The sequence below is a fragment of the Barbatula barbatula genome, assembly GCF_947034865.1.
Source record: "Barbatula barbatula genome assembly, chromosome: 5".
Taxonomy (NCBI): domain Eukaryota; kingdom Metazoa; phylum Chordata; class Actinopteri; order Cypriniformes; family Nemacheilidae; genus Barbatula; species Barbatula barbatula.
In genome coordinates this window covers 17,482,204-17,496,896 of record NC_136769.1, presented here as the reverse complement: position 1 = coordinate 17,496,896, position 14,693 = coordinate 17,482,204, and the positions used below count along the sequence as shown (strand labels likewise).

The window sequence follows — 14,693 nt, the reverse complement described above, 5'->3', positions numbered from 1 at the left end:
CTTCACCCACCCACTCAATCATCCCTCATGTACACAGTCACGCCTGCAACCTGTGCATTAATGTGCTGTAATGTGCATTAAGTAACCTGTCCATCTCAAGGAGCAACACCCTTTACTTCTGTGAATGAGTCCTGCATCTCTCAGGCCAGTAGAGAGCAGACATGAGCTTCTAAGTTAGTGCTTCAATAAAAGACAAAAATCACAACAGTAATGTAATTGTGAATCAGAGAATTACAACCAGATGCAGTGATAATATTATTCCTCTTACTACTGCCGTCTCCACTGTTGCTTCCACCAACGTTACATGCAGTGTTCTGTATGACAAAACCCCCCACAATAAAATAATGATGAATAAAGCTGTCACTAAATTAATATTAACAGTTTGTACATGAATAGTAAATAAGAGTTATAAAGAATGTGACGTGATAATAGAATATGAGTAATGTGATGACTGTACTCTTTGAAAAAAATGGATCAAAATGTCCATACAAATTTATTGTCAACATATTTTTGTTTATATCTAATTATTGAATGAATTAATATCTTATCATTAGGGTCATACTTTTTTTAAATAAAAATAATGCTATCAATGTGTGTTTTTATTTTATGTGTATTTAAATGCATGTAGCCTATGCTATCATTTTTAAACTCTGGTGTGTCTACGTAAAATGACACGATTCTCTCCCGTCGTAAAGAAAGAAAAACGAGTCCATGAGTTGTAAAAACCAGTGGGTGTACCAGTGTGATCGTTCTGTAGTATTATTGCAGTTTTTTGATGAGCCTACGGCTGATGCACACATCACGTCTACCAATCAACACGAGGCGTTACGACTGCGAGCCGCACTCTCAGCCACTGAGAGCAGTCAATGAATATTAATGCCGCGGCTGCTCACTCTCCAGCGCTCAAAGTTAGTGGATCACCAGTGGGAGGATGTCTCCGCGACTGAGCATCACCTCCTCGTCTGGATTAAGATCCATCGTTTGCGCCAATTGCCACTTCAAATCAGCGGTGTGAAGGACGGTGGTGTCAAAAACTGCACTCCAAAATCTCGTTTTGGCTGAGGACGTGCCTTGCGCGTCACTTCACGGACTTTGCTATGTCTTTCCCCGTTTTCTTCTAAGATGCCAAGACTTGGTCCATCATCAGCATCACCCTCAGCCCGCATCACACCGGGCTGCTCGTTTGGAAGGACGCCCGACCGCAGCCTTTCTAATCTGCAAATTCAATCCGATAAATTGTGACAAAGGCTGTCAGCGTCGCAATAAGAAATCGATACCCGTGGCGTTCTTCTGGAATTTCAACGATCTCTTTTCCTCAAGTGAAGCTGGCGTGGAGCGCGCTAGCTCCTCGCAGTTTCAGATGTTCGCAGCGTTGATGGTGACAGATTATTGTTGTTGAGTGTCCATGCGAGACTTGGGGTGGAAACATGTCTGGCCACTTCTCTGAGGGGATCGCTGCTATCAGAGATGGCATTTTGGTCCAGCACTTCGGTTTTTACTTCTAAAGTGCCCCGGAAGATCTTATTCATGTTCACCCTTTCCCTTTCTGTCACCTATTTGTTTTATAGCTTGATGAGCTGTTACAACTCCTTCCAGTTCCAGGAGAACTACGTCTACCAGGGAAGACTGGTGACCGAAGAGACAACTTTTGTAACGCTGAGGGAAAAACTTTACTCGACCTCTCCCCAGGTCTACTTGGACGAGGAATTAATAGAAAGGACGGCGACGGAGCAAACTATCGCCGTATCTAGCGTTATAAATAGCGTGGGGTTCGAGGAGAGGACGGCGGGATGGGTTCGACCTCAGGCGGCCACGGCGAGCAGCGTTTCGGGCGCCGCCGCTGCTGCCGCTGGTGAACGCGAGCACCCGGAGTTCAGCACCACGGACAGCGACCTCAGGAGAGCTCTGAACTGCACCTCGGATTACGGAGTGAAAAAATTGCCCCAAGCCATTATAATCGGAGTGAAGAAAGGGGGTACAAGGGCTCTGCTCGAAGCTTTGAGGGTACATCCCGACGTTCGAGCCGTTGGGAACGAGCCTCACTTTTTTGATAGGAACTACGAGAAGGGTCTGGATTGGTACAGGTGCGCGCATTCCTGTTTTGTTTGTCTTTTATACACATTTGCATTTTGTTTGCTATGAAAAGTGCTTTTAGATGTGGCATAGATATGTCACACGGGTTTCCTATTGTAATTGCTATGTGAATTGAATGATATTATGTTATTTATGCTTTTTAAATTCATAAAAATAAAGTAGCTTTTTAGATGTAGGAAAACATTGAACATGGTAAATTTGGTAAAGTTGAATTGTTTTCCTAAACTGCTTAAACAAAGAAATTTTATAATAATATAACAAAAAATGAAATAAACATCATAAATCATGGAGGGGCATAGGTTCCAAACAATCCTCTAATCGGTCCTGACTGCGATCAAATGTACTTAGTGGCCATACATTTGGCATGTCAACAATCTGGTTTACCTTTTAATCCATTGTCTAATTCAGTACATATTGCGTTCAAGAATGACCACTCTTAGTATAGCCTTGGATGTCTTCTGCTTTTGTTTTCCTTGAAAACACTTTTTAGTCAATTAGTCAATGGACTAATACATATGTGATGATTAAGATGTGACTAAGCTGCAGCGACTGTGACATAAAAACGGCGTCCATGTCTGTTCCATTTCATGCCGGCTACATTTTCACAATCCCTGCTCAGTAGAGCCAGGTGCACTGAATGCTCTGTTGAGCACTTTCAGCATGCCTGGGCTCCAGGCTCCCAGGTGTGCTTAAATCATGAGGCGCTTACTCAGGTGTGTGTGCCCCCACATACCCCTCCTGAACTGCTGCCTGCGTCAGCTAGAGCAAACCTAGAGATACTTCCTAGTCCCCATTTTATTGTGTTATTTGCGATCTGTGCAGATGCTTAGGTTATTACAGGCATGCAATTTTTCTTCGGAGTGCAATTTTACCTAGGCTTAACATCATTCAGTCAAACAGCTGCCTTTGGTCAGGAGACGCTCGTGTAGAGTGCGTCCGAGGGGCAGAGACTGAAGAAGCATTAAGCTCCGCTGTGCCGCACGTTTGGCACCGAGTCGGATCCGCGAGCCTTGGACTGTGACTCAGAGCTTTTGGGCATGGCAACATCTGCCATAATTCACCCAAACTCATAACCGTTCATTTGCCCGGGTGTTAATGTGAGCCGTTTCATTACAGTCGTTGTATGGTGCTCATTAGGTGGATGCAGGGCTTACATAAATAACACCTAAGAGTGCTTGTGTGTTTTAGTGTCCAAGAGCCTGGAAAATCCCATAGGCAGCCTTGAATTTGTTTTTGCATTCAGCTTGTGACTTACAGCTTGAATCTCGGTTGTGCTGTGGCTTACAAATAGAAACAATATCAGAAGCTGGGCATTCTAATATACCTTTATTCTGACATTAAACGTAATAGTAGACTAAAACACACTTCACAAATGCATATGCATAAGCAGTCCCTCGTGTTTGTGTTGGGGGTTTGAGCTTATAATCACAGCAAATTCTCCAAACTGACTTGCAGCAGTGGCTCATTTAATACTCCGCTGTAAAGCTTAAACGTGACACGTGTAGTAAATGTAAAGAATTTGCACATTAATGATTTAAGACGCTGGTGAATAATTACACTTAAACCCAGGCAGCGCGGTTAACAAATAGGCTATACAGAGATGTGCAAACAAGCCTGGGCTACATTTAAAATCTGCATTATAAATAGGTTTTTGGGCTTCATTCAATGTACGTATATACAGTACGTCTATCACAAGCAGTTTTTGAGTCGTGAAATATGACGGCACATCTCATTTAATGACCTGACATAAAATGCTTGTCAGGAGAACCGGACACTCTTTTAAACTCGACCCTGCTTTTAAAAGAAGCCTCCCTTTCGGCCCTTCTGTCAAGTAATAATAGCTTGGCATCCTTAAATGTCTCATAGCCCTGATGGGGTCTACTCTCAGCTTAAGAGTGTAACCAAAACCAAAAAAAAAAATTCCGTAAAAAGGTATTCACGTTGTTATTTTATAAATTAGCAATTCAATCAAACCACAGTCAAGAAATATTTCTTCATTGTTGTAAATTATAATTAAAAGTCAACATTTAAATCTAAATATTGATAATACAATTAATTTTGTCTAATAAGACAATGCACGTTTTAAAATGTAGTCTGACACGTTTTGCTCTATTGAGTGCTTTTCCGAAGAGACACAGTATTCAAAGCTGAAGATCCTTCATCTGTTTTTCAATCTTTTTGTCTAGTCATAAGCATGTAAAAGAGGTGGCCTTTCAAGAGATTGCAAAGATTCAGCATTGCCAACACCAAGGTCTCATCTTTTTTGTTGGAAATAAAATACATTCTGATACATTCAATGAGAGCTGTACAGTGCTGAAGCCCACGCATTGCTCTTGCCCTATACAAGGCTACACAATGAAATGCTCTAATTCCACCTTTTGATTTCCTTTGACCCCTTGTTTCTCACTAAAGAGATATGTACTGAATGTGGCATCTGTGCGTTTTCGCAATAGACTTCCATTACAGACGCATAACTATCAATGTGTTTGTGTTTACAGTGTGAGAATAAAAACCTTTTTGGGGGGTAATCAACAGCATGCTAGAGTAGATGTCAATAGAGCTTAAAGGGATGGTTCCCCCAAAATTTCAACCATATGATCATTTACTCACCCTCAGATTGTTCCGAACATGTACTGTATACATTTATTTTTTATGCTAAACACAAAAGGAAAATATTTGGAAGAAGGTCAGTAACCATACTGGTCTTGTGCCCCATTGACTCCCATAGTATTTATTTTCCCCACTACGCTCTTAAAAAAAGGTGCTTCAAAAGGTTCAAAAGATGCCGTGGAAGAAGCTTTGCTTTCATAAAGAACCTTTAATATCCGAAGAACTTTTCTGTTTCACAAAAGGTTATTTGTGGTGAAAAGGGGTTCTTTTGATTATAAAAAGGTAAGAAAGAGATCGTTCTTTAAAGAACCTTTGACAGAATGGTTATTTGTGGAACTGATAATGGTTCTTATATGGAATCGCTGTGAAGAACCATTTAAGCACCTTTTTTATGTGTATAGAAATAAATGGGAGATGAGATTTGTTTGGTTACTGACATTCTTTCAGATATATTCCTTTGTGTTCAGCAGAACAAAGACATTAATACAGGTGTGGAATAACTTGATGAGTAAATGACGACAGAATTTACATTTTTGGGTGGACCATTCCATTAAAGGGTCAGTTCACCAAAATGAAAATGTTAATTTGCTGCTCTTCATGTTTTTCTGTATGATGTTCTTTTTTCAGTTGAATGCTAAATATAATTTTAATATACTGTCCACTCTTCCATATAATGAAAGTTGAAAGTGAACAGGGTTGTCAAGCTCGAAGATGACAAAAAAGCATAATAAAATATAATGGGCATCATAAAGATGGCCCATGCACTTCGTACAAGTTATATAAGAGTCGTTCTGGCTTGACACCCAGAGTCCCCGTTCACTTTCATTAAACTGTATGGGGAAATTCCCCTTTGTGATCTAAAGAAACAAGAACATCACACAGGTATGGAGGATGTGTGAACGTTCAAATAAACGGAGACGTCTAACGTTTTTCCGTATTTAACCTGAAACTTCCGCTACATTAAACAGCGACCCATCTGTGGGTTTGTGAATAGTGTGAACAGCATGCAGAGATGATTCTCTCCATCAGAAGCTGAGGCAAGAGCCCCTGACAGGAGGAGAGAGTGGCAGACGCTGATCCACTGCTGAGCGAAGCAGGACAGAGCCCAAATCCAGCGTTTATCCCTTGTTTACCCTGCCTCAGCACGGCGCTCTGCAGTTCAACCCTGACTCTCTCCTCCCGACTACTGGCTTGAAACTGTGAGAGGGGAGGTGGGCTGCTTCCCAGCTGGAGCCGGATGCCGTCTTCCAGCGCAGTCCACGTCCACTCACCTCCCTGGGATGCCCCAATCTGCCTGCTCCTGATAAGCTTCTGCCAAGACATGCAAGGACGCACCTCTGCGTACTCAAATGCCAAAGCAACAGTGGTGGAATTAAACTTTTTAATTAGCAGCATGCCCCTGTGCCTGTCGAGAGAGTGGACCGCTCTAGTCAGGTCTGTCTCTTCCCTCTATTTCCACTTAATTAAATGCACCAACACAAGAGAGGCCGGTGACTACAGCAGCGTCTACCCTGCCACTTCACATGTTTATCATCCCGCCTGTCATCTTTTGACTGGGTGCAAACATTCTGCCTCTGCACCGACTCCATTATCCTGTGGTGCCTGTGCTAGGATATAGCTGCTTTGTTTCTGTGAACATGTGCTTCACTGTGTTTTGGAAAGTGGTGGGAAGAGTAACGTCTGAAATTAGTTATCAAAGATAATATGGTAAGAAAATATAGATGTTTTACTGTTTTGGATAAAAGACAACATCAAAAGTAATGCCCATAAATTGATGTCCGAGGGGGCATTTTATGCAAATTCACCCATCAGGTGAAATTAAGTTAGTGAAGTATGAGGTGTATGGTACAAAAGGGACAAAACCTTTATCGGACCAGATTATTTGGCAAAAAGACAAACCACAGTGTATCAGGGAATATGGTTTTACTTTATTACACAAAAATGCAAACAAACAAAAATGTCTTCTTCCTATATCCGTGGATCCTCTCTTGTAGAAGTATTTTTGTAGATGTACATTCATTTTTAATAAAATATTTGAAAAATAAGCAATGATGTCAGCTTTCCACAGATAGAAATCTCTCTAGCCAACTACTGCATATTATTCTGAGGCATTTGTTCATTTCCACAAGTACTGTATGTGATTTAGGTAAAAGTCTAAACGGCGTATTAATGCCGATATTTGCCATAAACGGCTCAAATTGTGACTTTCCATAACTTGATTTATCTGCGTAGGATTTCAGAGTCAGTGTATAAATGCAATATACATCATATGGATATTATGAATTATACATCTTGGTGGAAATGTTTAATATCATCCTGATATGGCTTATATTTAACAAAGCAAAGTGGCAGCTGCGTGTCACTGCACGCATACAGGAGGGCGGTATGTTTGTATTTTGTTTTGTGATATCATGGGAACGAATAGCTGACCTGACTAGCAGCTACACAAACAGTGAGCGTGCATCTGACAGTGTGCAAACATTGCCGTTTTCCACCACTCGTGACATTTACATTATAACATTAAAAATGAGATCTCTCACTGTAACACACTGAGGAAATGAAAACTCTAACAAGTGGTAATGTTTCCTCTGTATCACATACACCCCTGCCGTCAACCATTTGATAAAGTAGTGGAAACAATCTCGGCTGATGTAAAAAGTGCTCGCCAACATAAATGATGCCTATGTGCACTGCTGACTGATGCGCTATGGTAGAAAACCACAAATAGACTCTTGCTATTACTTTGTTTTGACGTATCGATGATATGTAGACATCTTCTGAAATCTGTATTCGGCTTTTCGGTGCACGCATACACATGCGCATATTGTCTGGCCCTCCGGAAACAATCCTAGACAGCAATCTTGACAGTTCAATTACATCTGGGATTTAAAGTCAAAGAGCATTAAGGTGTGAGTGTTCCCACAGTGCCGCCGACTATGGGAAAGGTTCTGTGTTGCCTAAAGAATCAAGGTGAAAAGTGAGCTCATATTGCAGAATTTACTCAGGGGTCGGCCTTCTGGGGTCCTCCAGCCCATTGCTTTTTGTGGCACCAGAGTTATACGGCAAATCACACCATTTCATCTTTGATGGCTGAGAAAGAAAAATCCAAGCGTGTCCTAGACTTGGTCTTTTCTTTCTCATTTCTCTCACTGACAGCCGCCCTCTCTGCCTGCTGGGCTGAATCCTGCATCCAAGTATATAAAGTGATGATCAGCATCCAATTTCAAGTTTAATTCGCTTACGCTATGAATCTAATTTGTCAATTTAATTTGCGGACATTAAAAATTGGCATCGGTACACAATCTGTCGTAAATGCACAGCTTCTGCCCCGGCTTTGTGTCTGCCCGGCTTTGTGACCTCCTCTTTGCACAGCAAAAATGCCCCACGTTTTTTTTGCCCCACAATGTTAGAAAATTAGAGTCTTAGCATCAACTGTTCTATTATTTATTCTGTACCAAAAATAAAGTATAAAAATAAATAATTTTGAGCCTAAAATAATTCATCCAGGGATTATTCACTTTCTAGCGAATTTTCCTTTCCAGTCAGAAGGAACACTAGTTTACAGCCATCTTAAAATATCTCTGAACGCGAGATTCTGGGAAAAATAGGCGTGTCAATCATACTTGTCAAGATTCCAATTTTCTCCCTGCGTTTTCCCCGCGAGTGATACACTCTCAGGACAAAAAAACAAGCCTGTGCAGTTCACATGAGAACTTTGACACGTCCGGGTTACTGGATGAGGGCAAACGTGCTACCAACATGTTAGACAGTAGCCCCTCCGAACGGAAGTTAACCTTAACCTAACCTCAGGTTCTCAGAACATGTGTGAGGATAAAATATTTTCGACTTGTCGGTAGAAAAGTGACACATGGCTTCACCCGCATCTACCTGTGACTTCTGACACGGTACGCAGGAATCGTAATACGCCATATGGCTGTGACAGATAGAGGATTGTGGAGTAACTGTTGAGCGGTGGAATGATGGATTGGAGACAATGGTTCTCCCACTGTTTCAACAACCAGCAGATGTGTACAAATAAACCAGAAGGGGAGCGAATGATCTGTGACATGATCTCGCACCAGCCGTTCCTGCAACACGCAGCTCAGATAGAAGACGGTGACAGGCTTAATTCAATTATGGCCTTGAGATGTGCTTACACTCCGTAGGTGTGAGCTAATTCCCCTGTTAACACCCCTGAGTCACTGTCACAAACAAAGACAAACACATTCATTGGCTTCCAGGATCTCGTTTGCCATGATTGTTCCATTGCCTTTGAAGTTTCTGTTTACTTATTCATGTTCTCTTTCCTGTGTAGAATCAGCATGAGGTATTCAGACAGATTACATTTAGCACAGTGCAAAACAACTGAGGGATGGAATATCGGAAACGTTATCCCGACTGTGACAAAACGGGCTGAAGTTCTAGTGATCGTATTGTTTAAACAAACACACTTCCTCGGTGACTTTGAAGACATTTTTTTTGGAACTTTTCCCTGTAGCGTACTCTGTTGAGGTTTCGTGTTGCCTGCCATCGGTTATATGCACACACCATTAATCAAACAGCGCATGAGACCTGGCTGCCATCTCGCAACAGCTCACAATGGCTTTATACAGCGGCTGCCACGTGTGCCAGACATCCTTTGAGACCCGAACTAAGCCGATGAAATGAAAAAAGATGCTTTAAAGGCTTATGCTAATTGCTAATTGGTGTATCAGAAGGTGATTGTTTTGTTTTAGTAATTTGGAATTGGCATTTGAGATTTGGGGGGGACTTTTATTTACATCAAAATGTTGCTAAATGGTTTGGTGCTTTCACATGATCTGATACTCACTATTCAACCACGAACATCATCAACCTTTTCTATCAAAAATAAACAATTAAAATATAAAGAAATAAAAAAGAAATAAGAATTTTTATATTTGTTTGAAAGGTCCAGTTTATGAAATTTAGCAACATCTGCTGTAGCAGTGAGGTTGTGACTCACTACACCCCTCCCTTTCGAAGCACTACGGCGGGTGACCCAGAACTAAGATGTCATCATTTTTTCATTTGTTTGGCGAATGATATAGCTTAAATGCGATCCGTAGAGCAGTCTCCATGTAAAGGGACCTGCGGTGTATGTAGATAGAGATAGCTCATTCTAAGGTAATACAAATACATAATGCTTAATTGTGTTAGGTCTTCATACACCTCTGAACACATAGTTAATGTTTAATATATTTCATTTCTGTCAATAATTCTGCCAAAAAACAAACATTGTTCTGTAAATTACGACCCACTAGCCTAATAATGTTTTGCATATAATTCTCACTAGTTCAGAGTATTTTACATTCGTCTGTAAACGTCTTCCCCTGATGCTCATTTAAATTCTGCTCATGCTTTAGTCTCTTTCTTCTTTTATCTCAAAAGGTTAAAACACGTTTTCATGATTTACAGCAACAGACGGAATTAAAGGGAAAGGACTAATCAAATAAGACGCTCTCATGCATACGTGCATCTCCGTGTGTCTGCGTGTTGCTGTAATGGTGATCAACACTCAGTTACACTCAACACAATTTTTTGTTGTTTTTCTTAGTTGTCCATCTATATGAATTCAAGAGAAACTCATTTTTGGAGTAGCCTATGTTTTTATTTCAACTTGAATCTCAGGATCACTGTGCTGGTTTGAAAATATCACGTTTTAATGTTTAATTGATCATCCCGAAAAAACAACAGTGAAGATAAGCCTAGGTTCTTTTGTTTCAAGGTCACGTTCCAATCTCAGCTCCTACACTCGGTCCTCTAGTTACTTTAAAAGGCCAACAAACCATGAAAGCGCAACTGGGCAGAGGTGAGAAGGTAGCAATGCTGTAACTAATGGGTTTATTTAATTTAATTTACTGCGGCGGCCCACGATCACAAGAGGCGTGCTGGCCAGAGCGAGATTGTGGTTGCTGTGGGAAAGAAAGAAAGATTAACCCCCCGTTTAAAAGGGCAAAATTCACTCTCATGTCATGGTGGATTTTCCTGCAGAGATATAGCGCCGCATAACTTGGCAGAACTAAATGAATACAGGTTTGTGGAGAAACGGGGCTCTCCAGCTTATTTCTGACAAGCCTTCTAATCAACGTCACGCAGCGGCTGTGCTCGCTGGGTTGAGAATCGTTCAGAAACCAAAGCTTTGTAAACATGCGTCCTCAGATGGATGGAAAGGAATGTTTGCCGCAACCCTAAAATGCGAGGGTGCGCCGTTGCAGTCAGGGGAAGGAAAATGCCGGCGTTTGCTGATTGATAGAAAATCACGGCCATGGTCAAGCATGTCTTGCAGTCATTAATGCGCTCTAATGAGGGACTCCTGTGCGATGCTGCTATTGTGCTTACGTGTCAGCGCATATCTGTTTCTGCGCACGCTGTCCCCAATTAACAGGCGAGAAAAAGTCGAATGTCTCAGATTTCCTGATGCAATCTGTGGAATGTAAATGAAGCAATCCCAGCAGCCCTCGGGTTTGCAACGGCACGGTTCCTGAGGAATTATTCACGCGCAAGATCTGCGTAGGAATAAACCTGCTTTATAAAGGGCCAAACACGTGTGCCGTACACCTTGGGTAAATTCAACAAACGCTTGAGGGCACAGAAAATGAATGTGGCATGATAATTAGTTAACCAACAGAGCGTTGCCAGAGGAGGGAATGTTATACCTTGTGTTTAATAACAGATAGTTTAATTTGCAACGCTTGTAATGTCCCATTGCTTCATGCCACATTGGCGCTTTCTGTTTCACTCTGACAGTTCCTTCTGTTCTGTTCCTCCTCGCAAACATATTTGATGTTCTCTTCGTAACGTTTTTTGGTTTGAGGTGTCAAAGTGTTGTAAAACATTCCGAACGCTGATAGATGCCTTGGGCTCAGGCACATTGAGGCAGAGAATTTCTGTTTGCTTAGTTCTCTTAGAATTTGCCTTTGGCTGAGTATGTCATGCTAAAGATTATCATGCAGGGTGGATGCACGCGGGGATTCTGGGATTTGACTATCATCACACGTTTTCACGCTACCTCCTGAGCTAGGGATGGTGACGTTTGACGGGATTATTTTGTAGGAAGTACCATAGGAGTACTTCGAACGCTAAGGATGGGGTGTTTCATACGACTGTGTCACATGGAGGCAACATGCGTTTAGGTTTGAATCACAACTGTGGATTGGATGTTCAAGGTTCTTTTGCAGTTTTGGAAGAAATGTTCAATTGCATGATGATAAAACAGCCTCTGACAGTGAGGGAAGCATGTGAGATTGTTACGGCATTGCGCAACCAATGTGTTAGTGAAAATGCGGATGGAAAATCTTAAAAGGACAGTTCACCCGAAATGAAAAATCCAAACTTTCTTTTAAATACAAAAAGAAAAAGTTCCAGATCTGTATCAATAATTTTTTCTGATGATCACAGATAAACATATTTGAAAGAATGTTTGTTAGCAAAACAGTTCTTGGCCAGCATTGACTGCCATGGTAGGAAAAAATGCTTTATACATTTAGTTATTCTGTTGAACACATAAGAAGATACTTGAATATATCTTTCAAAGATACCAAATATCTTTCTCTGTTTTCATCAGAAAAAAGAAGTTGAAACAGATTTGGAACAACTTGAGGCTGAGTAAATGATAACAGATTTAAAATGTTTGGGTGAACTCCCCTTTTAAATTGAACTCAGATTATATGAATCCTATATCCCAGTCATCCACAATTGGCGGGCCGCGGGTCGCATCCGAAGCCATCGTGCTTTGAAGGATAAAAAGTCACTAAAGGGTTAACTCACTATATGGAGAGAGTGACTGACTTGTGATCCGGTCGCTTTTCTCTCACACATACGCAATATAAGCATAAACCATGATGTCTATGTAGTTTTATAAATGTTTTCAGAAGGTAATGATGACAGTGGGATTCAGACAGAATGCTGACAGCATAATGCGATCATTTACCACTCCTTCATATGCAATAGAAGCATAACGATTACTATATACTCGTATTATAAATCCTTTAAATGTGCTGTTGTGGTTTTGGCCAAAAAACTCATAGCAAAAGTGTTTTTGAAAGTCACAGCGACTGTTCAAAACACATTAGACACCACTTACATGCTTTAAAGGTAAATGCGTTACTTTTTCCTGTCAATCCATGTGGATTTTGTCTGTAAAGTATGCGCTGCTCTAATTGAGTGCAGACTCTGCACCGGAATTATCCCTGCTTCTGCTACGCAGGCACTCGCGCTGCTAATGCTATAACATATGTCCGAATAATAAACCATTTAAAACATTTGACCACTTTGGTTTGTTTAAATTAAGCCGCACGTCTACACAACTGAGCATCATCACAAGCGCTCTTACGAACATTCATATTTGAACATTTGCCTCTATATCGTATAATATCTTTATCTACCGTCAAACGCGCTTCGTTTGAACACCTTCCGCTCCACACCAGCTGCATCTCTCAGTTTTAACCAAATTAGTGCAGACATGCAGATAAAGTAAATGGACACACAACAGTAAACAAAATGCAGCAATATTTAAGTATTTGTATCGGTCTGTTTACTGTTTACTATGTGTCTCCAACCTTTCTACCAGATTTGTGATATTTTCGAACCATAACGTTTTCATCTACATTTAGCATTAGCATTATTGATCAGCATGTACACATTTGTGACTCTGTGAAAACCCAGGCTAAAGTCTCAATCTAATTAATTATAAGATAACAAGCATCAAAGATTAATTTCAAGCATTCATTTCACTAACATTTCAATCTTTAAAATGGCATAATTCAGTCAATATTGAAGGTATTGTTGTTATATTTTCATAGAATATTCTGTAGGGGGATTTTATGTTGAAATCACTTTTGCTGGGTTTTGACAAGCAGGTTCACGTTTTGACATCTAAGTGGGAAATTATTTAGGGATAGAAGTAGTTCTCTTGGAACTTTAATTGAACACCCCTGCTATAGCCTAATGTCATTTCTTAAAGGGATACTTCACCCAAAAAATGAAAAATCTGTCTTTATTTACTCACCTTCGAGTTGTTCCAAATCTGTATACATTTCTTTATTCTGATGAACACAGAGAAAAATATTTTTCTTTATTGCATTTCAACACATAATAAAACATTTTGAAGAATGAAGGAGAGCAAACAGTTCTGGGGCACTTTTCATTACCATTGTATTTTTTTCTATCAATTTGGGGGGGCAAAATCTGTCTGGTGTTAAGCATTCTTCCAAATTTCAATGACATTTATTCAGAATTGGGACAAGGTAGTTTCTACATACTCCATAATGAATAAAATTGTAACATATGTGAAATGTAAAATAAGCGTGTGTAACGTTTAAAATGAGTTAGTATTATATACTGTATAAATATAGGGTTATTAAAGTTTTACTTCAGTCAGCTCTGAAGTTTGGACAGCATAACATTTATGTTAATTAAGGTGAACACCGGAGCTCTGACATGGGGAAAAAATGACAGGCCTCCTACATAACGGAAAAAGAAGCCCTACAGTGCTTTATATGTCTCTATTGCTTTTTAGCTCTTATTTCATCCTCTCTTTGACACTGTGCACTTTCCTTTTTGCCTCTCACATTATTCTCACATGAAAGACACAACAAAGTCCACCACATGTTCTGTCAATTATGAAAACTCAGTGAAGCAGTCCTGTTGTGATAATGAATGCAATCAAACCTCCCGTGGCACAAGCACAATAACAGAAAATGCAGTCAGTCCATGTGCAGCTAAGTATTGTAAGTTACACTAAATGTGACCACGGTTTAGACTCACGGTGCTTATGTATACGTATTGGACAAAGCCACTTCATTTCAGACATTGATTCCTGTCTTAGTTATACTCCGATTCCCAGCAGCGTTCAGACAGACAGCATGCTTTTATGATTTCTGCCCACGTAAGGCTCTCGCTTAATGTCTGCGATTCAGAAAACAGACATCTGTTTTACATTTTCTTAAATGTGAGGCTTCGCCGCTGAA

The 14,693-nt window shown here is 40.5% G+C and overlaps 1 protein-coding gene across 1 annotated transcript in view; it reads left to right on the top strand.

The window, feature by feature from the left end:
- Positions 1 to 901: 901 nt before the first annotated feature.
- hs3st4 (heparan sulfate (glucosamine) 3-O-sulfotransferase 4) overlaps positions 902 to 14,693 on the top strand; it is a 76,870-nt gene continuing 63,078 nt past the window's right edge. Inside the window, exon 1 of the mRNA XM_079457247.1 lies at positions 902 to 2,084. Within this exon, the coding sequence (XP_079313373.1) occupies positions 1,468 to 2,084 (617 nt within the window). The 5' untranslated portion in view covers positions 902 to 1,467. The remainder of the gene's footprint in view (positions 2,085 to 14,693) is intronic.